This window comes from Somniosus microcephalus, chromosome 10 (genome assembly GCF_052327205.1).
Source record: "Somniosus microcephalus isolate GS21.2 chromosome 10, FLI_Smic_1.0, whole genome shotgun sequence".
Lineage (NCBI taxonomy): Eukaryota > Metazoa > Chordata > Chondrichthyes > Squaliformes > Somniosidae > Somniosus > Somniosus microcephalus.
The window spans coordinates 191532590-191555394 of record NC_140996.1 but is presented as its reverse complement, the minus strand read 5'-3'; the positions used below and the strand labels follow the sequence as shown (position 1 = coordinate 191555394).

Below are 22805 nucleotides of genomic sequence, written 5' to 3'. Positions count from 1 at the left end.
GGTCTTGTCTGCCGCTGTGATCGGCGCGGCGACGGCAGGGGTAGTGGAGCTTCCGGCGTCGAGTCCCGCGTAGGCTGTGGCACAGGCGTGTCGTCCTCGTAGGTGTCGAGCGGGTCGCTGGGCCCAGGCCTGCCGTCTGCTGGGGCTGGATATCGGATCGTGGGGGGGGGTGGTAGTGAGTAGTGGGTTACTGCGGCCCCCGAGGTTGCAAGGTCTCTTATGGAGACTGTGTCCTCCCGCCCGTCCGGGTATGCAATGTAAGCATACTGGGGGTTGGCGTGGAGGAGGTCGACCCTCTCGACCAGGGGGTCCGTTTTATGGGTCCTCACGTGCCTTCTCAGTAGGACCGGCCCTGGGGACGTCAGCCATGGCGGTAGCGATGTCCCCGATGTGGACTTCCTTGGGAAGACAAACATTTTCTCATGAGGGGTGGCGTTAGTGGCAGTGCAGAGCAGTGACCGAATAGAGTGGAGCGCATCGGGGAGCACATCCTGCCAGCGGGAGGTTGGAAGGCCCCTAGACTTTAAGGCTAGCAGGGCGGCCTTCCAAACTGTCGCATTTTCTCTTTCCACCTGTCCGTTCCCCCGGGGGTTGTAACTGGTGGTCCTGCTTGTGGCAATACCCCTAGTTAGCAGGTACTGACGGAGTTCGTCGCTCATAAACGATGAGCCCCGGTCGCTATGGATATAGCTGGGGAAACCGAACAGGGTGAAGAGGTCGTTCAGACATTTAATGACCGTGGCACTGGTCATGTCCGGGCAGGGGATGGCGAACGGGAAACGGGAGTACTCATCAATAATATTGAGGAAGTACACATTGCGGTCGGAGGAGGGGAGAGGCCCTTTAAAATCAACGCTCAGGCGCTCGAAGGGGCGAGTGGCTTTTATCAGGTGGGCCCTGTCTGGTCTATAAAAGTGCGGTTTGCACTCAGCGCAGACTTGGCAGTTCCTGGTCATGGTCCTGACCTCCTCAATAGAGTAAGGCAGGTTGCGGGCCTTGATGAAGTGGAAGAACCTGGTGACCCCCCGGGTGGCAGAGGTCATTGTGGAGGGCCCGCAGTCTATCGATCTGCGCGCTGGCGCAGGTGCCACGCGCTAGCGCATCCGGGGGTTCATTGAGCTTCCCGGGCCGGTACAAGATCTCGTAATTGTAGGTGGAAAGTTCGATTCTCCACCTCAAGATCTTGTCATTTTTGATTTTGCCCCTCTGCTTGTTGTTAAACATGAAAGCAACTGAACGTTGGTCAGTGAGCAGGGTAAATCGTTTTCCGGCCAGGTAGTGCCTCCAATGACGCACAGCCTCCACAATCGCCTGGGCCTCCTTCTCAACAGCGGAGTGTCTGGTCTCCGGGCCTTGGAGGGTTCGTGAAAAGAAGACCACGGGTCTCCCCGCCTGATTGAGGGTAGCGGCCAGGGCAAAGTCGGACGCGTCGCTTTCCACCTGGAAGGGGATGGATTCGTCCACTGCGTGCATGGTGGCTTTGGCAATGTCTTCCTTGATACGGTGGAAGGCTAATCGGGCCTCTGCCGTCAAGGGAAAAGAGGTGGACTTGATCAGCGGATGGGCCTTGTCCGCATAGTAGGGGACCCACTGGGCATAATAGGAGAAAAACCCTAGGCACCTCTTCAGGGCCTTGAGGCAGTGGGGCAGTGGCAGTTCCATAAGGGGACGCATCCGGTCGGGGCCGATGACTCCATGTTCCACAACACAGCCAAGGATGGCGAGGCGGTTTGTGCGGAATATGCACTTCTCCTTGTTATATGTCAGGTTCAGGAGTTGGGCGGTGCGGAGGAATTTTTCGAGGTTTGCGTCATGGTCCTGCAAGTCACGGCCGCAGATGGTCACATTGTCCAGATATGGGAAAGTGGCCTGCAACGCATTTTGATCTACCATCCGGTCCATCTCCCTTTGGAAGACGGAGACCCCATTGGTGACGCCAAAGGGAACCCTAAGGAAGTGATAGAGGCGGCCGTTTGCCTCAAAGGCAGTATACTGGCGGTCCTCAGGGCGGATAGGGAGCTGGTGGTACGCTGATTTCAGGTCAATGGTCGAGAAGACGCGGTACTGCGCGATCTGGTTGACCATATCAGCTATGCGGGGGAGTGGGTAGGCGTCCAGCAGGGTGTAGCGATTTATTGTCTGGCTGTAGTCGATGACCAGGCGCTGCTTCTCGCCGGTCTTAACGACCACAACCTGGGCTCGCCAGGGGCTGGTGCTGCCCTCAATAATCCCTTCCTTCAGGAGCCGCTCCACTTCGGTTTTAATGAAAACCCTGTCCCCGGCACTGTATCGCCTGCTCTTTGTGGCGATGGGCTTACAGTCGGGGGTGAGGTTAGCAAACAGTGGGGGGGGGGGTGACTCTGAGTGTGGAGAGGTTGCACCTGGTGCGCGGCGGGCAATTTGGGAGCTGCTGGCTGCGGACTGTGAGTGGGGGTAGGGGTCCACCGTACGCCATCGTAACACTTTTAAGGTGGCACTGAAAATCTAACCCCAGCAGGACGGCAGCGCAGAGGTCGGGCAGGGCCAGAAGTTTAAAATGATCGTACACGGTCCCGTCTACTACGAGTGTCACTACGCAGTAGCCGCCGATGTCCGCCGACTGGGACTCGGAGGCCATAGAAATCCGCTGGTGCGCAGGCAGGACTGGGAGAGAGCAACGCCGCACCGTGTCGGGGTGGATGAAGCTCTCCGTGCTCCCAGAGTCAAAAAGGCAGATTGTATCGTGGCCATTTACCTTAATGTCCATTGTGGAACTGGCCAGCTGGTGCGGTCTCGCTTGGTCCAGTGTAACGGATGCCAGCGTAGGGGTCGGTGTGTCGCTGCGGGTATCAGATGAGGCGGTGTTGGGGGCCTGCTGCATTCCGGCCGTCGTCCAAGATGGCGGTGTCCATGATCCCCATGTGGCTGGAGGCATCCAAAATGGCTGCTGTACCGGTGGTTCGCACATGGCCGGGGAGGCCCAAGATGGCGGCCCGCATGGCCCACACGCGGCGCTGCTGGGGTTCGGGGTGGCTTTGGCCCTGCAGACGCTAGCGTAGTGTCCCTTCTTCCCGCAGCCCGAGCAGATCGCGTTTTTCGCCGGGCAGCGCGCTCTGGGGTGTTTTGCCTGGCCACAGAAGTAGCATTTCTGGCCTTGGGGCACTGCTGTCTGGCCTTGGGACACTGCTGCCTGGCCTTGGGACACTGCTGCGGTAGTTGGGCCGTTGCTGGGGTGTGGCTGGGGTGGCACGGCGCTATGAGGCGGTCCTACCGTGTCCCAGGCTGTCATTCCCCGCGGCGTCCACGGTGCAGAGGAGTAGGCATCCATGCCCCGGTAGGCTGCATCCAATGATAGTGCGAGTTCAGAGGCCTTGTTGAGGTCGAGGTCACTCTGCTCCAGCAGTCGCTGTCGGGTGTAATTGGATCTGTGGCCCGCTACAAAAGCGTCCCGGATAAGTTCCTCTGTGTACACGGCGGCCTTTACATCCTTACAACCACAGGCCCGGCCAAGCACAGACAGTGCCTGAAGGTATTCCACGGTCGATTCCCCAGGTTGTTGTTTACGACTCCCCAGAAGGTGCCTGGCGTACACTTTGTTCACTGGGCGCGTGTACTGGTCCTTGAGGAGCTTGACAGCGTCCGCGTACGAGGTCGCGTCTTGGATGACCGAGTACACTCGGTGGTTCACTTTGGAGGTCAGGACATCCAGTTTGTCCTTGTCCGATTTGATTGCTGCGGAGGCGGTCAGGAATTTTTCGAAACACTTAAGCCAGTGAGTAAACTTGGTGGATGAGTCCGCCTCCCGATGATCTAAGTCCAGGCATGCTGGTGTGAGGATCTTCTCCATTATAAAAATTTTGTTAATAAAATTGATGCGCTATCAATTACTCATAAAAGACTGAGAGTTAAGAGAGTAACTAAAGGCTTTTATTAACAAAAGAATGAAGGTCTGCCTCGAGTGGTCGACCGGTCCAGAATATAAAGGGGGCTGGGGAGCAGTCACCTTTATACTAGGACTTGTGGGAGGAGTCAGCCGAGGCATGTCCAGGCATGTACACAGTGGAATACAAACAGTGGTTTACCACACTTCTATGTTAATTACCAGATTGGGAGAGTGAGTATAGTCTTTGCTGGGGACAAAGGTAGAGGTGAGTAAGAAGTTGAGCAAAATTGCAGAAATATCATGGTGAATGGAAGGCCAAAGTCTAGGTAGTTGGAAGTTTGAAAGTGCAATTGTAAATGACTTGGGGTGGAATATTTTTCAGGGGCAGGTGCAGAAGGATGTGGGGTTGGAAGGGGTTAGGTGATGTAGATGGTGAGGGATGTAAAGAATGGCCTTGTCAATGATTGAGACCATGGGAGTAGAGAAGCCATGGGAGATGGTGAGGTCTGGGGTTGGCAGTGAGTATGGGTAGGAGTATTTATATGGAGGGAGAGTTTAACTTATCAATCTTATTGAATGGCAGAGCAGGCTCGATGGGCTATTCCTGCTCGTATTTCTTACGTTCCATTGAGAAAAGGATAAACCTGGTAGGCTAGAAATTCGGCTCCATAGAATCCAATTTTTCGGTGCTACAGGTGCCGTTTTGTGTCAAAAATGGCGTCCACACCGTGCTTGCACACTTCTGGTGTGGGCCACGCCGGATGCCATTTTGGTTAGGGCAGACTGTGGCTGTGAAGGCGACCGCTGCCCTAAATTTCTTCGCATCGGGATCCTTACAGGCTGGAGCAGGTGACATCTGCAACATCTCCCAATTCGCTGTCCACTGCTGCATAAGAGAGGTGACAGACACTCTTTATGCCAGGAGAGGGGAGTTCATTGTCTTCTCTCTGACCAGAGTGAAGCAGGCTTTGCCAGGTTAGCGGGCTTCCCCATGGTGCAGAGCACCATTGACTGCAAGCACGTGGCTTTGCGGGCGCCACATCTAAATGCTGAGATGTACCGCAACCTCAAAGGATACCACTCGCTGAATGTGCAGTTGGTGTGCGACCATGCTCAGCACATCATAATGGTGAATGCCCAGTATCCTGGCAGCGGTCATGATGCTTTTATTCTGTGCCAGTCTGCTGTTCCCTCAGTCTTTGAGCCACCGCGACAAACCAGAGTGTGGCTACTGGCTGACGAGCGCTATCCACTCACCACCTGGCTCGTGACTCCACTGCGCAACCCAAGCACACGTGGGCAGCATGCATAGAATGAAAGCTATGCTGCCACATGGAATCTGATAGAGTAGACCGTTGGCGTCCATAAACAATGCTTCCACTGCCTGGACCGCTCTGCAGGAGTCCTGCATTACTAACCAGAGCGCATCTCAAGATTCAGCATGGTCTACTGCGTGCTCCACAACCTCGCCATCATGAGGGCAAAGCCTTTGCCACAAGGCATACGGCGACCAGCTGAGGAGGAGGAAGTGGAAGGGAGGAGGCAACCTAGACAGCCCTTTTCTGCCCAGGCTATCCGTAATCGACTCATCCAACTGCGGAACCAGTGAACGCAACTCCAATTCCCCGTTCAACAAGAGTCCCATCCTTACCTTCCCTCTGTTACTGACTATCACAGCTTCCTCTTGGCCACAATGCTGAAATAAAAGCCACCACAAAAGAAACATTCCAATCCAACTTTATACATCAATCCATCCAATATTACATAAAGTCAACTAATCACCTTGTGCATTTCCTTAGTGCCTGTCTTCCTTGTGCCTTTGCCTGTCCTAGTGCTCCTACAAAGTGCTACCCCAGTGACTGCAGCATGGCTGGTGGAAGGCTGCTGACTTTCAGTGGGGGAGACAGCAGATGGCCTTGCAGGACCACCTTGAGCAGCTCTGGGCCTAGAAGGCCCAGTTTTAGACTGCACCACCTCGGCATGGGCGGCAACAGTCTGAGCTGGCTGGCTGACTGACCGGCAACAGCAAGGACACTGGCAGAGTGGCAGTGGTGGGAGGACAAACGCTGTCATCTTGAGAGAGAGCAGGTTCGTGCTCCACAAAGCCACTGCCACACATCCAGGGTGGCACCCCAGCATTTCAAGTAATCTGTTGGAGGACAGATCCTAGTAATCTGTTGCTGGACTGCTGTGACAACCTGCAAGCCCTTTTTCACACTGGTAAACGCAGCCACGATAGCAGCAAGCTGAGCCTGCATGAGAGCAGTCTGAACTTGCATGACAAAAGTCTGAGCTTCCACTGCAGCACTCAGATGTTGTGTGGCTTGTGCTTGTGCTGCAATGGAAGCTGAGACATCGGCCATCAGACGCTGCATCGTGGTTGGGTCCACAAGTGCGCTAAAGGAGTTGCCCATCACTTCTATGCTGGAAACCATGGGCTCCAAGCTCTGCACAAAGCCCTGTGCAAGGTTGGTGCCGGACTCCTCCATGCTCCTTGACATGGCACTCGGGCTTTCTGGCAGGCCTGCCAATGCACCAAGCATTTCATTGTGCATCCCCATCAACGTTCCTTTGTAGGCTGCCCCATCGAAGTCCTCATCTGAGTCCTGTGCAGCATAATTTCTGTACAACCTCACCCTCCGGCCTGGCTGCAGGCTGCTCATGCCTGGTGTCTCGCCACATGCAGATCCCGCATCTAACCTACACTCCAAACTACATGGAGTGTTGGTATCAAAGCTGGTGGCTGCAAGTGTGATATGGAGTGACGGTGCTTTGTCTTCATCATCAGTGCCTTGATGCTCTTGTATTTCATGCTCCTCCACCAGTGCCTGGCCAGGTGGCGGTTCTTGGCCATCTGGAAGGAGAAAGGGTAAGGTTGTAGTGAGGGTGGGCGGGGCAAAGCAAGAGGTGCATGCTTACACCATGTGCAGCTTGTAAATCAGAAAAGATTGTGGGATGAGGGGGAAGTAGGATGTGAGAAGGAGGATTACGTATGAGGATACCGTCATCTTGTATTCTTTCAGCCCCACCTCTGGCCACAGGCTCAGCGATCGCCCTCCCAATAGTGGCCAGCGCCGTCTCCTCCATTGGGGTCAGGTTATGCAGGCGTGCCTTTCCCCCGCTGGTTAGGTCTTGCTGCCTCCAATTGCGAGCCACTTTGTCCTGCAAAAGAAAGGGAAATGTGTTGGTGAGTGTGGTACAAAGTGTTTGGGTGATATGCCTTTCATGGTTGAATAGTTGGCAATGTTTGAAAGCTGTGAGATGTGGGTGTGAGGCTTGCAGCAGTGGTAAGTGTGTAAGGGTGAGGCGAAGTTATGAATGTGAGATATGAGTCGTGTTTGGTGGAGATTGTTGGTAGGTGAGTGATGGTTGTGGTGCATTGAGCAGTTTGTGAGGCTAGTGGTGCAGATGGTTGAATATGGCATTTGAAGAGGAATTCACTGACCTTGACCACTCGTGAGGTCATTAAACTGCTTCCTTTACTGTGTACAGGTCCTCGGGGCAACACTGCTGGCATTCACCACGACGGCTATATGCTCCCAATGCTTTTTGTGCATTTGCCTGCAGGACCTCCTGGCCCCCTGTGGAAACGGGACCACTCTCCTCATGTTCACCTCCTGCACCAAGGCCCCCAGTGCTGCTTCGGAGTATCTTGGAGCATGCTCTCTCTGTTGTGACATGAGTCATTTTTTTTTTGCTCCTCTGACTCTGTTCCCCAGCCAGTTCAATCACATGCTGCCAGCAGAATGCACCTCCCCTTTTAAGATGTGCAGACTAGCTTTAATTGGTGCTAGCCTTGCATGAACGTAGGCTCCCTGCTGAGCGTTGAGCCACTCTGCAGCGTGTTCAGCGCTGGCTGAATGTCGCAATCATGTTAATTAGCAGGCAGCACGAAGTTAGCGTGCTGCCTGCAATAATTTGAACGCGTGTGTGGGTTGATCCCGCATTGCAATCTTTGCGCCCGTTTTCGGGTGCAAACCAATTTCTAGTCCGGTAACTGTAGACAATTTAATCTGACACCAGTTGTGGGTAAACTCTTAGAATCCACAATTAAAGATAAAATTAATAAAGATTTAAAAATTCATAGGTTAATCAAGGACATCCAGGATGGGTTTGTTAAAGGCAAGTAATGTTTGGCAAATTTAATAGAGTTTTTTGAAGAAGTGACCAATTAGATAGATAAAGGGAATGCAGTAGATGTAGTGTTATAAATCTCATCATCATGAAGAAACGACTCATGAAATAACACTGGACGGCCAGCTGGTGGCGCCGTCCAAGGGGTATAAATACTCGGGCGTGGGCCCAGCTTGCCCAGGGACATTTTGTAAGACAGGAACTAGTGAAGTACAACTAGACCTCCAAGTTTTGAAACAAGTTGATTAAAGCCTTGCTTTATACTCGAACCAAGTGCGTAGTGAGTTTTATTAAGTCATGTAGTGTATATGGATTGTCAGAAAATTTGATAAGGTATCTTACAAGAGTTTGTTAGAAAATTTCAGACATCTGATATAATGAAATTACCCCAGGGGCCAGTACTGGGTCTGCTTTTGTTCTTGTGTGTGTATATATAGATGTTATGGACTTGGGCATAGGGTATACAGTGACTCAAAAGTAAGAGGTTTGCCACACAATGAAGAGGACTGTAAGACTTCAGGTAGTCAGGCTAGTAGATTAGGTGGAATGGTGGCAGATGCAATTTAACGTGGATAAGTGTAAGGTAATTGAAGAAGACACTTAATGGAAAGATACTAAAGGGTGTGGATGAACACAGACCCAGAGGTTTCTAGGGGTTCAAGTATGTAATTCACTGAATGTGGATAAATTACCAGGGCCCTGGACCCACACAGAACAATCTCTGGTTCCAGACTTTGCCTCACTTCGACAGCAATAATATTAATTAATTCAGCAGTGAAATATAGTAGAATTCTCTGATAGTGAGCAGTCTGGCCATTTGACCAAATGATCACTATAACTGACAGATTAGTATCTCAGCAGGTTGTAATCCTTGCTGCGTACTGCTGATCCCATGATCCACAACGTGTATTGCACTGCTGAGCAGCAACACTCAGCACTCACCAGCTCTTTGAGGCAGATGTGCTGCTTAGAATGTTAGGAGTTTTATTTTGTTCCATTCATTGCTCTTGACCTAAAAGTGGTACAGTATCTGAGTGGAGCACTGCTCAGCTGTTTATAAAGTGCTGGTGAGTGCCTGAGCAGCACCAGTCATGAGTGCAGTTATTGAGTCATCCTCAGGATCCTTCAAGTTAACCAGCTAAGGATAATTGGCAGCCCATTAGTAATGTTATCATCCATATCCTAGAGTGATCATGACAACTAAACTGAGCAGATTACTGTAAGTAATTATAATACCTTAAGCTATTACATATGCCTTTAGCCACTGGCACCAGTAGCATGGGTCTTGTGCATGTGGCTGCAAAATCAAGATAAACTTGATGGATTTTCAAAGACCAGCTGCCTGGAAGACCCATATTTGAGCAATTTCTTTCCAATTGCTGCCAGTCTCCTTGGGGCAGTAAATCTGCTGTTCTGGCAGATGCAGCACATTTTGGTACTGATGTCAGTCTTTTCCACATGTGCACTAAAATGTCATGGCCAGACTACACTTGCAGAATACCAAACTCAACAGTACAGCAGTTTACAAGAAGGCTATCTACACTATCCATAACTAAATGTCAGAGAGTGACACAATTAGCTCTCTTTCTCCCCACCCCCCCCCCCCCCGCTCCATATCCGGCTGCAATATTTAAAAAAAGCAATAGTATTTGATGGACTCTGGTGTTGGAAAACAGACTTTGATTGTTGTAAATGACTGCAAAGGTTTATCACTGTAAGAAAAGATTTTTTTCATTCATGGGATGTGGGCATCGCTGGCAAGGCCAGCATTTATTGCCCATCCCTAATTGCCCTTGAGAAGGTAATGGTGAGCCTCCTTCTTGAACCACTGCAGTCCGTGAGGTGAAGGTACTCCTACAGTGCTGTTAGGGAGGGAGTTCCAGGATTTTGACCCAGCGACGATGAAGGAACAGCGATATATTTCCAAGTCAGGATGGTGTGTGACTTGGAGGGGAACTTGGAGGTGGTGGTGTTCCCATGCGCCTGCTGCCCATGTCCTTCTAGGTGATAGAAGTCGTGGGTTTGGGAGGTGCTGTCAAAGGAGCCTTAGCGAGTTGCTGCAGTGTATCTTTTAGATGGTATACACTGCAGCCACGATGTGCTGGTGGTGGAGGGAGTGAATGTTTAAGGCAGTGAATGGGTTGCCGATCAAGCAGGCTGCTTTGTCCTGGATGGTGTTGAGTTCCTTGAGTGTTGTTGGAGCTGCACTCATCCAGGCAAGTGGAGAGTATTCTATATATATATATGTATATATGGATCCCTGCCTAAACCTGTGCGCCTCGCTACCCCTCTCTCCTCCTTAAGACGCTCCTTAAAACCTACCTCTTTGACCAAGCTTATGGTCACCTGCCCTAATTTATCCTTATGTGGATTGGTGTCAAGTTTTTTGACTTAAAATACTCCTGTGCAGCGCCTTGGGACGTTTTACTACGTTAAAGGTGCTATATAAATGCAAGTTGTTGTTGTAGTGTGTATATATAGTGGAATCCTTTTTACAGTAATAAAAATTACTGTTATATATGATAAAACTTTATCTATTCACACTTCAGATATTTATCGCACTTCAGGTGTTAGTGTCTTATGTAAATTTTGAAGTCACACTTGGGGGGGGGGGGGCGGTGGGATGGGGAAGCAAAGCAAGGCTCATTTACATTTCAGCAGCAGAACAATATGTTGTGTTTTACATATGATAAATGTTCCTGCCCTTACAAAATGATGCATCCTCTGATTTAACATGAATAACAGCATGAGAGATTTTCTAGTATTATAATAAAAATCATGCATCTCCTGCAGGTTTTATCTGTCACACTTTAGTGTCCATCGCGCATGACATATCACACACTGTATAAAGCAATCTTTTTGTCACAATATCACTGTTTCTTTTTCCGAAAACAGCAATCAAAATTTTGTGACCAGTAAGCCAAATCTACCATTTAGAATATTCTCCCAGAACTATCACTCTTGTCACCTAAAGGGAGTTAATAGTTACATCTGTCTGTCATTCCCAGGATTCTGAATTCTGAGTGTGTACAGTGTGCAGGATTTCCAAGTATGCATCAGTTTAATTCTCAGTGGACATTGTGAAGTATGCCTTTCCTTAAGCTTTAATAGTGTCTTTGATTTTCCAAATGATTTGAAAACAAGCTAGAGAATGAATTTGAATTTTGAAACAATTCACCACATCTTGCCTGTAACTATTTATAATAGAAGGCATGCAAATAATCCTGATTAAAACTGTATAATAATCCTGTTTTACCTGTGGCTAAATATTGGAATACTAGCCTCAAGACTATTAAAAGTTTACATTACAGTGGTAGTGTTGATGCAAAGCAGTTTTACAAAGTTATAGCACAAATCCAGAGTCAAAGCCTAATCTAATTCGTTAAGCAGAGTGAGATTCCCTAGTGAATCATAGAAAAATTATGACACAGAAGGAGGCCATTCAGCCCATCATGTCCGTGCCGGTTGGAAAAGAGCTACCCACCCTAATCCCACCTTCCAGCACTAGGTCCGTAGCCCTGTAGGTTACGGCTCTTCAAGTGCACATCCAAGTACTTTTTAAATGTGATGTGGGTTTCTGCCTCTACCACCCATTCGGGCAGTGAGTTCCAGACCCCCGCCACCCTCTGGGTGAAATTTTTTTCCCTCATCTCCCCTCTAATCCTTCTACCAGCTACTTTAAATCTATACCCCTGGTTCTTGACCCCTCTGCTAAGGAAAATAGGTCCTTCCTATCCACCCTATCTAGGCCCCTCATAATTTTATATATCTCAATTGAATCTCCCCATAGCCTCCTCTGTTCCAAGGAAAACAACCCCAGCCTATCCAATCTTTCCTCATAGCTAAAGTTTTCCAGTCCTGGCAACATCCTCGTAAAACTCCTCTGCACCCTCTCCAGTACAATCACATCCTTCCTGTAACATGGTGACCAGAACTGCATGCAGTACTCGAGCTGTGGCCTAACCACTGACGAAGGGTCACCGACCTGAAACGTTAAATCTGTTTCTCTCTCCATGATGCTGCCTTAGAAGATCACCTGTATGGCAGTTAATTTCCCATACCAGCTGCCTTTGTGGCCACTGAGCAAGATTGCCAATTTAGTTCTGAAGAATTTTCAGTTCTCTGCTGCTAATTCGTGCATCACAGGAATTAGACTGGAATTGCCAAATTTGTTTCATATGGAAGATTTTATCCACATCCAATTTAATTCCAGGTTACAGAGACGGAAGGACTGTGCCATCTACTCCCTTTATCGCTTTTAGAAATTAGTATAAGGTATTTTAGTAAATGTCATAAGAATGGGTAGCGGCATTGTAAGTGTGTTTATAAACATGTCCTCTGGTTGTTAATATTAATCCGTTTATGTACTACCTGATGTAATGCTACTGAGCGCATTTATGATGTGCATAGTAACTACAGCAATTCTTATCCCACTATTTAATCTAAATTTTGGATGCTCATCTCAAAAACTTACTATAATCAGATTGTATAAAACGTTTTACTGCTGTATAATTTAGTGTAGGAAATAATAGAATTTTGTTGCAACACTTCAAGTTTTATTTTTACCGAAAACACATCTATGCAACTTTTGCTGTAATAACTGATTATTTAAGTGCATTATCTTTTTGTTTATAATACAGGGATATGCTTGATCAATCTGCTTCTGAATTGCAAAACACAGTGTCTCAACTGGAAAAGTGATTAGACAGCATTGAAGATGAAGGTACATAGGAAGAAAAGTTTTAGCCTAGCAGTATTCTTTTTCAGGGCTAAAAACACTTTTTGGAAACAACTTTAAGGAATACAGCTCTGTATGAAAATGTAATAAAAACTATTTGATTGGAACCACCATCAGAGAAACAGTTTTAAGTCATTTCAAATTTTACAGCGGCACCAGCCCCAAGGTGCCAGTGGAAAATCTGATCAGCACCTTGCCTTTTCAAGGTGGGAAGCCCAAGGCCATTATTGGGCCAAAATCTTAAGTAAAGAAAATTTCTTTCCCCGCTGGGAATGGTGGAACAGCTTTCAGATCCTCCGGAATTGATTACAACAACTTGCATTTATTCCTTTTAGCATAGAAAAATGTCCCAAAGTACTTAACAGAAGCATAATCAGATAAAAATGAATGCCAAGCCAAATAAAGAGGCGTGACTAAAAGCTTGGCTAAAGAGGTGGGTTTTAAGGAAAGTCTTGATGGAGAGGCTTAGAGAGGGAATTTCATAGCTGTATACCTAGACGACTGAAGGTGCAGCCCCCAATGGGGGAGCAAAGGGAGTGGGGGATACACAAGTGGCCAGCGTTTGAGAAACGCAGAGTCCTTGGACGGTTGTAGGGCTGGAGGAGGTTACAGAAATAGAGAAGGCCGAGGCTATGAAGGGAATTAAAGATGACAATGGGAATTTAAATCTGTGGTATTGGGGAAGCAGGAGCCAATGCAGGTCAGTAAGCACAGGGGTGATGGGTGAGTGGAACTTGAGGATAGGACTCGGACAGTAGACTTTGGGATGAGCTGACTCTTATGGAGGATGTGAGGCCAGCCAGAAGAGCATCGGAATAGTCGAGTATGGAGCAATATTCCCTGTAATTCTTTTTGGGTGCATGGCCCCTTTAAGGGGCTGCATGGCCCCTTTAAGGGGCTACATGGCCCATTCACAGGTTCAGGAAAAGCCAATCCCGGGCTACGCGGGACTGGCAGAGAGCTGCGCGGCTGCGCAGCTTATAAGGAACGTTGGTCTGGAAGTGACAAAGACATGGATGAGGGCCTCGGCAGTAGATGGGCTGATGTATGGGTGGAGGAAGGTGATGCTACGGAGGTGGAAGTAGGCAGTCTTTGTGATGGAGAGGATATGGGGGTGGAAGCTCGGCCCTAGATCAAATAGGCCATCAAAGTTGCAAAAAGTCTGGTTCAACCTAAACCAGCAGGGGTATAGAATCTGTGACAAAGGTATGGGGTTTGTGGTGGGGTCCGAAGATGATGGCTTTGGTCTTCCCAATATTCAATTGGAGGAAATGACAGCTCATCCAGGACTGGGCGCTAGACAAGTACGATAGCAAAATACTGCGGATGCTGGAAATCTGAAATAACAACAGAAAACGCTGGAAAAACTCAGCAGGCCAGGCAACATCCGTGGAGAGAAACAGAGTCAACATTTCAGGTCGAAACCCTTCTTCAGAACTGAGAATAAAAGGCAGGAAATGAAACAGATTAAAAGGCAGTTTGGGGGCTGGGAAATGGGGGAGGGGATGAAAGAAGAGACAGTAAGAGATATTCAAGGAATAGGCCAGATAAAGAAACAAACAATGGCTCTAAATGAAGTGTGAAATGCGCTGGCAGAGTGAAAGACAGCTGCCATGTGGGAGAGAGAGGAAAAAAGGGAAAAGGCACAAACCAAAAGTGTGGATTAAAAATATAAAAATATAATAGGGGCCGAGGTTATGATCTGAAATTGTTGAACTCGATATTGAGTCCGGAAGGCTGTAAAGTGCCTAATCGGAAGGTGAGGTGCTGTTCCTCGAGCTTACGCTGAGCTTCCATGGAACAATGCAAGAGGCCGCAGACGGTGAGGTCTGAGTGGGAATGGAACGGTGAATTGAAATGACAGGCGACCGGAAGCTCGGGGCAGTGGAGGGGCTGAGAGAGGCGGTGGCGAGATAGAGCTGGGTGTCCTAGTATACATTTGGAACCTGACCCCATGTCCCCTTGGTTCTTACCTTCTTTGAGCTGTTCCATATGTCCACAACGGAATTCACACCTGCTCTCAGCCTGTATGGGGTTCACTGGGACTAATAGGGGCCAGGTAGGTGGAAGTCCTGGGTAGCTTAGGCATACCTCTAGACATGCCCATATATTATTGCTGGGCTAGAGGGGGGCATGAGGATGTCACGTTTACCCGTGCCGCCCCCCCCCCCAAACATTGGGATTTCCAGTGCTGGTTAAATGGGTTGTGAACTTGGCAAATCTGGGTTCAGCTCCAAATGAAGGCTCCATCGCCAATATCATGATATATTCTGCCCTCTCCAGCCCCAGGAATCATTGCCTCTGCTTGATAACTTAATTTTGAATAATCTAGTTTGTTAAATAGTACATTATATAAACATATATTTCGCACATAATAGAATATGAACAAAACAAACATATTCTGTGGGTAACAGAATATAACCAAATGTGTTATCTGACCGAGGAAAGATTTATCAAGACTTGAAAGCTTGTAGGCCTAACAAAATATATATGTTTTAATAAAATGTTATCACAGATCATTATTTTAAATAATGTATGCTGGCTTCCTAAAATGTAATTTAAATAAAAAGTTTGTATGTGAAACTTGCACCCATCAAGGTGAGGGATGTTAGTGCTGAGGAATAAAAAATGTCCATTTTGGACACCCAGTGCCAGTATACATTTCAGATAAGCACAGCTGTATGCAATGTAAAACTCTCCATGCTCCGCCTCAATCCCAAACTCAGAGTCTGGAGTAAATGTAAGTTTTTAATGTTTTGTTTCCATCCTTCATTAGGAAATGAGTGGAAAACTAGGTATGAAACCCAACAGGAGCTGAATATACAACTAGAGAGACAAATTAGAATTTTAGAAGAGAAAGTGGAGTACGTTCGTGGTAATCCTGCAGGTAAATACTTGCACAATACAAATATCTTTATTTTTTTTACATAGTGCAGTTTATTTTCTGCAAATGACATCAAATCATTCTTCAGGTCAATTAAATTTAACATGGAACGATTACTGGTCAAAGGCAAAAGCTAAGAACATAAGAAATAGGAGCAGGAGTAGGTAATTCGGCCCCTCGAGCCTGCTCCGCCATTCAATAAGATCATAGCTGATCTTCTACCTCAACTCCACTTTTCTGCACTATCCCCTTAATATTCAAAAATCTATTGATCTCAGTCTTGAATATACTCAACGACTGAGCCTCCACAGCCCTCTGGAATAGAGAATTCCAAAGATTCACCACCCTCTGAGTGAAGAAATTTCTCCTCATCTCAGTCCTAAATGGCTGACCCCTTATTCTGAGACTGTGACTCCTGGTTCTAGACTCCCCAGCCAGGGGGAAACATCTTTGCAACCACGTCTCCGTTATGGCGATAAAAGCTGATAAATGCACAGAAGAAACATTCATTACTAGGATTTTTTTTACAGATACTGAATAAGTATCAGTTGATCATTTACTGCACTGAATTATTTTGCATTACATTATTTTAGAATCTGTTTTGTTTGCATTGTCGCAAAACTCAGTAAAAATTTAATTAAAATATATCTTCAGATATTTTTGTGTCTCTATTTGTAGACAGATTGTCTTCTGTACGTTCATATGAGGAGATGCCAGTAGTAAGTACAATATTTTGAAATTTGTTAAAAGAGTTGCCACCATACAAAGTAACATTTTCTCATGATTGTGTCTTAAGATAAAGTTTTAAATAATCATTATCTGAACAATGCCATTTTCTGTCAATAAACCAACTTTTGTTGTAGAAATACAGGTATATATATTTTTTAATTCCCTTTATGGCAAATGTGGGATTCAAATCTGTACACTCCCTGTTGCCACCTGCAAAAACAAATACCCAATCCTTCCCTGCAGTGAAATGAAAAGTGGAGTGTGGTCAAGTATCCCAAAGATTTCTCTGTTTCTGCCCACTTACTTACCGTCACAGTAAAGGTGGCGGTGCTTAGCCTGTATGGTGGTCCACAGGCAGGAAGGAATCGGGAAGGTGAAAGGTCACACAGGAGTGCGATTCGCAACTCGGGGAGTCAATTCCTCTACTTTGACACTACAGTTTCTGAGCATTTGAAGGTACTGTGTGAAACTTGCTGAGAACTTAACAAACCTCTGCATAGCGAACTAATGGATTTCCCACTGGGGATTCTGTTGTTCCTGTGCTTTGAGGAGGAGTATGATAAGGACATGGATGGATGCCAGGAGAGTGCAGCAGCATGCACGCAGGCAACACCCAACCCGCAGATATCCACACCACAGGGTGTACTTACCGCAGAGGATTTTTTTCATAGGCAGTGTCTGAGAAGGCTGCATTTCTCCCCAGCACCATGACAGTGATATGCCAGCTGTTGGAACCTGAATTGCAGCCTCCTTTCACTGGGACACTGCCTTGTATGTGGTGTTATTTATGCTCCACTCAAGCCTTACTTCATCTCACCCTATCAACACATCCTATTCCTTTCTCCCTCATGTATTTATCTAGCTTCCCCTTAAATGCATCTGTGCTATTCGTCTCAAGCACTTCATGTGGTAGCGAGTTCCACAATCTCGCCATCCCTGAGTAAATCATTATTTAATTATTCTTCAGTATTGCTATCCACCATCAAAAGACCTGCTCACACTTGCTGTCTGTATTCATATATAAAGAATAAATACCTCAGCAAACATTACTGCTTTCAAGAATGATGGGGAGAATATCGTGTGGGGAAGGAAAAAAACACAATTCTGAAAATGTAGTCTTGCTGTTAAGATCTCGGCAAATAACATTCCATTGGCAAATAACATTCCATGGGTAAATAAATCCTTAGTAAAATAAACTGTCATTCAAGCGCCTTAATGTCCCCAAAGTAAGGTAAGGGTTAACTGTATTTTTTTAAATCATTGCCACAGTGTTGTTTTAGAATCTGTTGGGTGCGATCTTTTTGTGTATTTGAGTCATTTTTATGTGAGGACAGCTGGAGATCCAGAATTACAATTTTATGTGAAAGTAATTAGACACAATTTCCATATCAATCTTTCCTACAGACCTGTGCGTGGGTGTAAAAGCATCCTTTGGCAGTAAGTGTGCTAACCATGCATAGTTACTATTAACTCATAACACTATTTTCTGTGTTCTTGCATGGTAATTTCTGCCAACAGGAAGATTATTGCTTAATAGAATTCACCTTTTGAAGGGTTTCAGCTCACCATACAGGCTAATATGACAAATGTGTATTGCAGTCTGCCCTGCATGTTCTGTTAGCTGATATCAGAAATAGATTACCTTGCCGTCTGTGCTGCATGTGGGAGTATCACGTATTTGGATTGTTATCCAGATTGGTCTCAGCCACATTGACTACCACATTGCAGCTGAGCTTAGATCATCTTAGACATGATAACTGTTACATTATTGGTACTGTGCATGTGGTGGTCCCGGCCACAAAACAGGTATAGTAACAACAATGCTTTTCTGTTAGACAGCTGAAGGCGGTAGTGCCTTGAAGGCAGAGGCATCAGTCAAAGGCACTGTGCAACGTATCGGCTCAGTTAATAATCTCTCCATGTGCAATTGGATTTGTCTGCTCCTGCCCTAAACATTCTACTACTGGTAGTACAAAAGGGTCTCCAACACAACCAACTGCCTATGTTGAGGACATGAATACATACCTCATGAGATAGAAAATACACCAGTTTACAATGATATTTATCAATAAATGAATTGTGTTACACTATCCAAATTATAAAAACAACTAGTGCATCCCAACATCACTAGTTGAAAGCTTTAGGCAGTGTCCAAAGTCATAATGATTGCATTACATGATGCAGTTTTGTTTTGGTCAGCTAGATGTATGATGCTTAAAAGTCCCCAAAACTAACTACTTTTAAATCCACAGATGTAAGCAAATCAAATCAAATCAACTTTTATTGTCATTGTTAGTGCACAAGTGCAGTACAACGAAATGTAGGCTTGCGGCTCCCGAGTGTACATTTGGATTAAGACATTTAAACATTCAACATACATTTGGCTTGTAGTATATTAACATAAACATAACCATAATAAAGTGCATTGGCAGATGTGCAGGCTTTAGAGTTTATTTGTGGAGTTCAGTAGGATGACAGCCCTGGGAAAGAAGCTGTTCCTAAATCTGGCCGTACGGGTGCGAATGCATCTGTAGCGTCTCCCAGATGGCAGGAGGGCGAACAGACTGTGGCTGGGGTGGGTAGGGTCTTTGATGATGGACCGTGACCTCCGTAGACAGCGTTTCTGGTATATGTGCTCTATGGTCGGTAGCCGGGTGCCGGTAATGCGTTGGGCAGTTTTGACTACCCGCTGCAGGGCTTTCCGGTCATAGTAGCTACAGCTGCCATACCATACTGTGATACAGTTTGTCAAGATGCTCTCTATAGTGCAGCGGTAAAAGTTAGAGAGGATCAGGGGTGACAGGTTACATCCCTTCAGCCTCCTTAGGAAATATAGGCGCTGCTGGGCCTTCTTCACCAGAGAGGAGGTATTGAGGGACCAGGAGAGGTCTTCCGTGATGTGGACTCCGAGGAACTTAAAGCTGTCCACACTTTCCACCACAGCCCCATTGATGTGGATGGGGGTGTGACTTCCGCCTTTGGACTTCCTGAAGTCCACAATGATTTATTTGGTTTTCTTGATGTTGAGGGCCAGGTTGTTATCGGCGCACCACTTCACAAGATGCTGGACCTCCTCCCTGTAGGCTGACTCATCGTTGTTGGTGATCTGGCCTACTACCGTGGTGTCATCCGCAAACTTGATGATGGTGTTGGAACCATTAACAGCCACACAGTCGTGGGTGAAGAGGGAGTAGAGGAGGGGGCTCAGCACACATCCTTGTGGGGCCCCCGTGTTCAGGGTCAGGGGGGGGGGGGAGGTGTGGTTACCTAATTTGACAGACTGGGGTCTGTTTGTTAGGAAGTCCAGGGTCCAGTTGCAGAGGGAAGTGTTCAGGCCAAGAGTTTGGAGTTTGGTGGCCAGTTTGTTGGGGACGATAGTGTTGAATGCTGAGCTGTAGTCTATGAACAGCATTCTGATGTAGGTCTCCTTACCATCTAGGTGATTCAGTGCCGAGTGTAGAGCAGTTGTGATTGCATCCTCCGTTGATCTGTTTGCACGATAGGCAAACTGGTGTTGGTCAAGAGAGGCAGGAACACTGGCTTTGATGTGGGCTAAGACCAGTCTCTCGAAACACTTCATTATGATGGGTGTGAGTGCGACAGGTCGATAGTCGTTCAAGCACGTCACAGCCGTTTGCTTTGGCACAGGAATAATGGTAGCAGTCTTGAAGCATGTAGGGATTACTGCCTGGGCCAATGACAGATTGAAGATGGCGGTGAAGACATCAGCCAGCTGATCGGCACATTCCTTGAGTACCCGTCCCGGGATGCCATCCGGTCCAGCAGCCTTTCGTGTGTTCACTCCGCGTAGAACACCCCTTACGTCGGAGGTCGACAGAGTGAGCACCTGATCTTCCGGGGGTGGCAAGGCTTTGGTAGCCGGCTCCCTGTTGTCCCTGTCGAAGCGAGCGTAGAAGTTGTTAAGCTCCTCCGGGAGGGAGGCATCGCTAACCAGGGGGCTGGTGTTTTTGCCCTTGTAGTCAGTGATGGACTGGATGCCTTGCCACATGCGCCGGGGGTCCGAGTTGTTGCGGAAGTGATCCTCTATCCGCAGTGTTTGTTTCCTTTTGGCAGTCCTGATACCCTTTTTTAGGTTGGTCCTAGCTGCACTGTAAGCCGCCGCGTCGCCAGATTTAAATGCTGCGTCGCGTGCTTTCAACAGTGAGCTGACCTCTCCGTTCATCCAGGGTTTCTGGTTGGGGTATGTCCTGATATTTTTATGGGTCGTGACGACCTCGACGCAGCTGTTGATGTAGAATAGCACTGTGGATGCGTATTCCTCGATGTCATTATGGGCAAACATGCCCCAATCAGTGCGTTCGAAGCAATCCTGTAGCTCCGATACTGCCCCCCTCTGGCCATACTTTCACTGCTCTCACTGATGTTCTCCCTCTTTTGATGAGCGGTTTGTATGCCGGGGCTAGAAACAGGGAGAAGTGGTCAGACTTCCCAAGGTGGGGGCAGGGAATGGCCTTATAAGCGTCTACAATGCTCGTGTAGACTTGATCCAGCGTGTTCTCCACTCTTGTGGGGCAGGAGACATTCTGGTGGAATTTCGGTAGTACAGTTTTTAGGTTTATGTGATTGAAGTCCCCCGCGATGATAAAAGCTCCGTCTGGGTGCGCAGTTTGTTGTTCGCTTATGGCCCTGTAGAGGTCCTTCAGTGCTAGTTTGGCATTAGCGTGTGGTGGGATGTAGACCGCAGTGATGATAACAGCCGTGAATTCCCGAGGCAGGTAGAAGGGTCTGCACCTTACCATGAGGAATTCCAAATCAGCCGAGCAGGATCCATCGATTATGTCAGTGTTAGTGCACCAGGCATTGTTAGTGTAAATGCACAAACCGCCTCCCTTGCTCTTACCAGAGTCTGCAGTTCTGTCGGCGCGGAAGACCGTGCATCCTTCTAGTTGGATGGTGGTGTCAGGGATGCCGTTGTTCAGCCAGGTCTCTGTGAAGATCATGGCGCAGCATTCCTTTGTCCTTTTCTGTGTGGAGAGATCCAGTTTGATCTCATCCATTTTGTTTTCCAGTGACCTGACATTGGCCAGGAAAATACTTGGGAGGGAGGGTTTGTGTGGGGCCCTCTTCAGCCTGTTTTGGATACCGGCCCTCTTACCCCGTTTCTGCTTGCGTTCTCTGCGCGGTCTGCGTCGACTTCCGGCTGGGGAAGGACGCCACGCTGGTCCCGGGGGTCGGGCGATGTCGGGAGGCAGATCGATGCCGCCGAGTGTGAGCCGCACGCAGTCGGCCCCGATGTCTAGGAGCGTCTGCCGGCTGTACGGTAGGTCAGCCTTTAATTCCCGAATCAGCAGAGTCCAGAAGAGACTCAGAAGGAGGGTGAAAATGCTCAGTCGTGAGAGACAAAGCCGCTGCGTCCGTGCGCGCCGCCATCTTGGTAAATAGAGCTTCTATTTACCCTGTAAGCCATTGCCCTGCCAGGTAGGGTCGTTCTGACCTGAGTTATGGTGGGATGCTTACCAGAACTCCATGCAATCAAACTGTGGTTTAAGCTGGTTAATCTCCATCAGTACTCTTATGCAAAATTGGAGTCCATCTTGCCAACTTGCGCCTAAGCTCTCTGGACTTAGGTAAGTAGGCTTTTTTCCACAAGGAAACTCTATCTCTTTCAGTTTCTCAGTAGCTTGGTTTGAAGAGACCTAAACACATTGCCATGGGCTTCCCCACATGTCACACCTAGCTGACTGAAGAAAATACAACCTGATAAATATGTATAGTATGGCCAGATAGAGTTTCTAACCTTAGAAGAGCACTTCCTACTGGACCAGGATGATTTTTTTTCCTTCACTTTTTCTACTCCTCTGAGTAAGATTTTCAATTTGTGTGCATTTCTGTACTATGAGCACACAAGGACTGTGTTGACATTGCCTAAATTAATTTCACACTGGGTTGAGAGAACAAACTATCAAACTGTCTGTCATTCTGGCTTTGATTAAACTTGGATCCTGGGGTGATATGATAATCAACTATCACTCAGTCCCCTAACTTTCGATGTTCAGAAATTGATGAGACTGTGGCAGAGCCACTAAGGGACTCCGATCAACTGTATATAATTCCCTTTAACAATATGTTAGCTACAGCCTGAGTCTGTATCTTTGTATATACTGTTTGCATGTACAGAGCGCGGTCCCTTTAAGAGCGCGGGCAAACGCAATGACGTCACGCCGTTCATCACGTGATCCCCCACCGGCGGGAAAAACGTGATGACGTCATGATGCGAGCCACGGGACCACCCAAGCAGTCCTCATGGAGCCTCCGAACTGACTAGATCTGTATTCGTAGTTCTCGTGCATTTGTTTGTTAAACTCAGTTAGTTTTACATTAAACATCGTTTGTTTGATCGCCTGAGTCGACCTCAGTCTCTTGATAGGAACTAGACATTCCTACAAGACTATAATTTCCCTTCAGGAAAGATTCCAAGTAAGGGACATAACCGTGTT

General features: G+C 47.5%; 1 protein-coding gene across 4 annotated transcripts in view; it reads left to right on the top strand.

Annotated features, from left to right (window-relative positions):
* The window catches only part of LOC147111948 (coiled-coil domain-containing protein 169-like), a 108813-nt gene that overhangs the window by 10848 nt on the left and 75160 nt on the right, over positions 1-22805 (top strand). For 3 of the 4 annotated variants that reach the window (XM_085999366.1, XM_085999365.1, XM_085999364.1), the window contains exons 2-4: positions 12637-12719; positions 15511-15621; positions 16297-16337. In XM_085999366.1, coding sequence (XP_085855492.1) covers positions 16329-16337 — 9 coding nt within the window. In that variant the 5' untranslated portion in view covers positions 12637-12719; positions 15511-15621; positions 16297-16328. Of the gene's footprint in view, positions 1-12636; positions 12720-15510; positions 15622-16296; positions 16338-17751; positions 17785-22805 lie in introns of all 4 variants that reach the window. The other variant, XR_015079784.1, reaches the window with a different exon arrangement.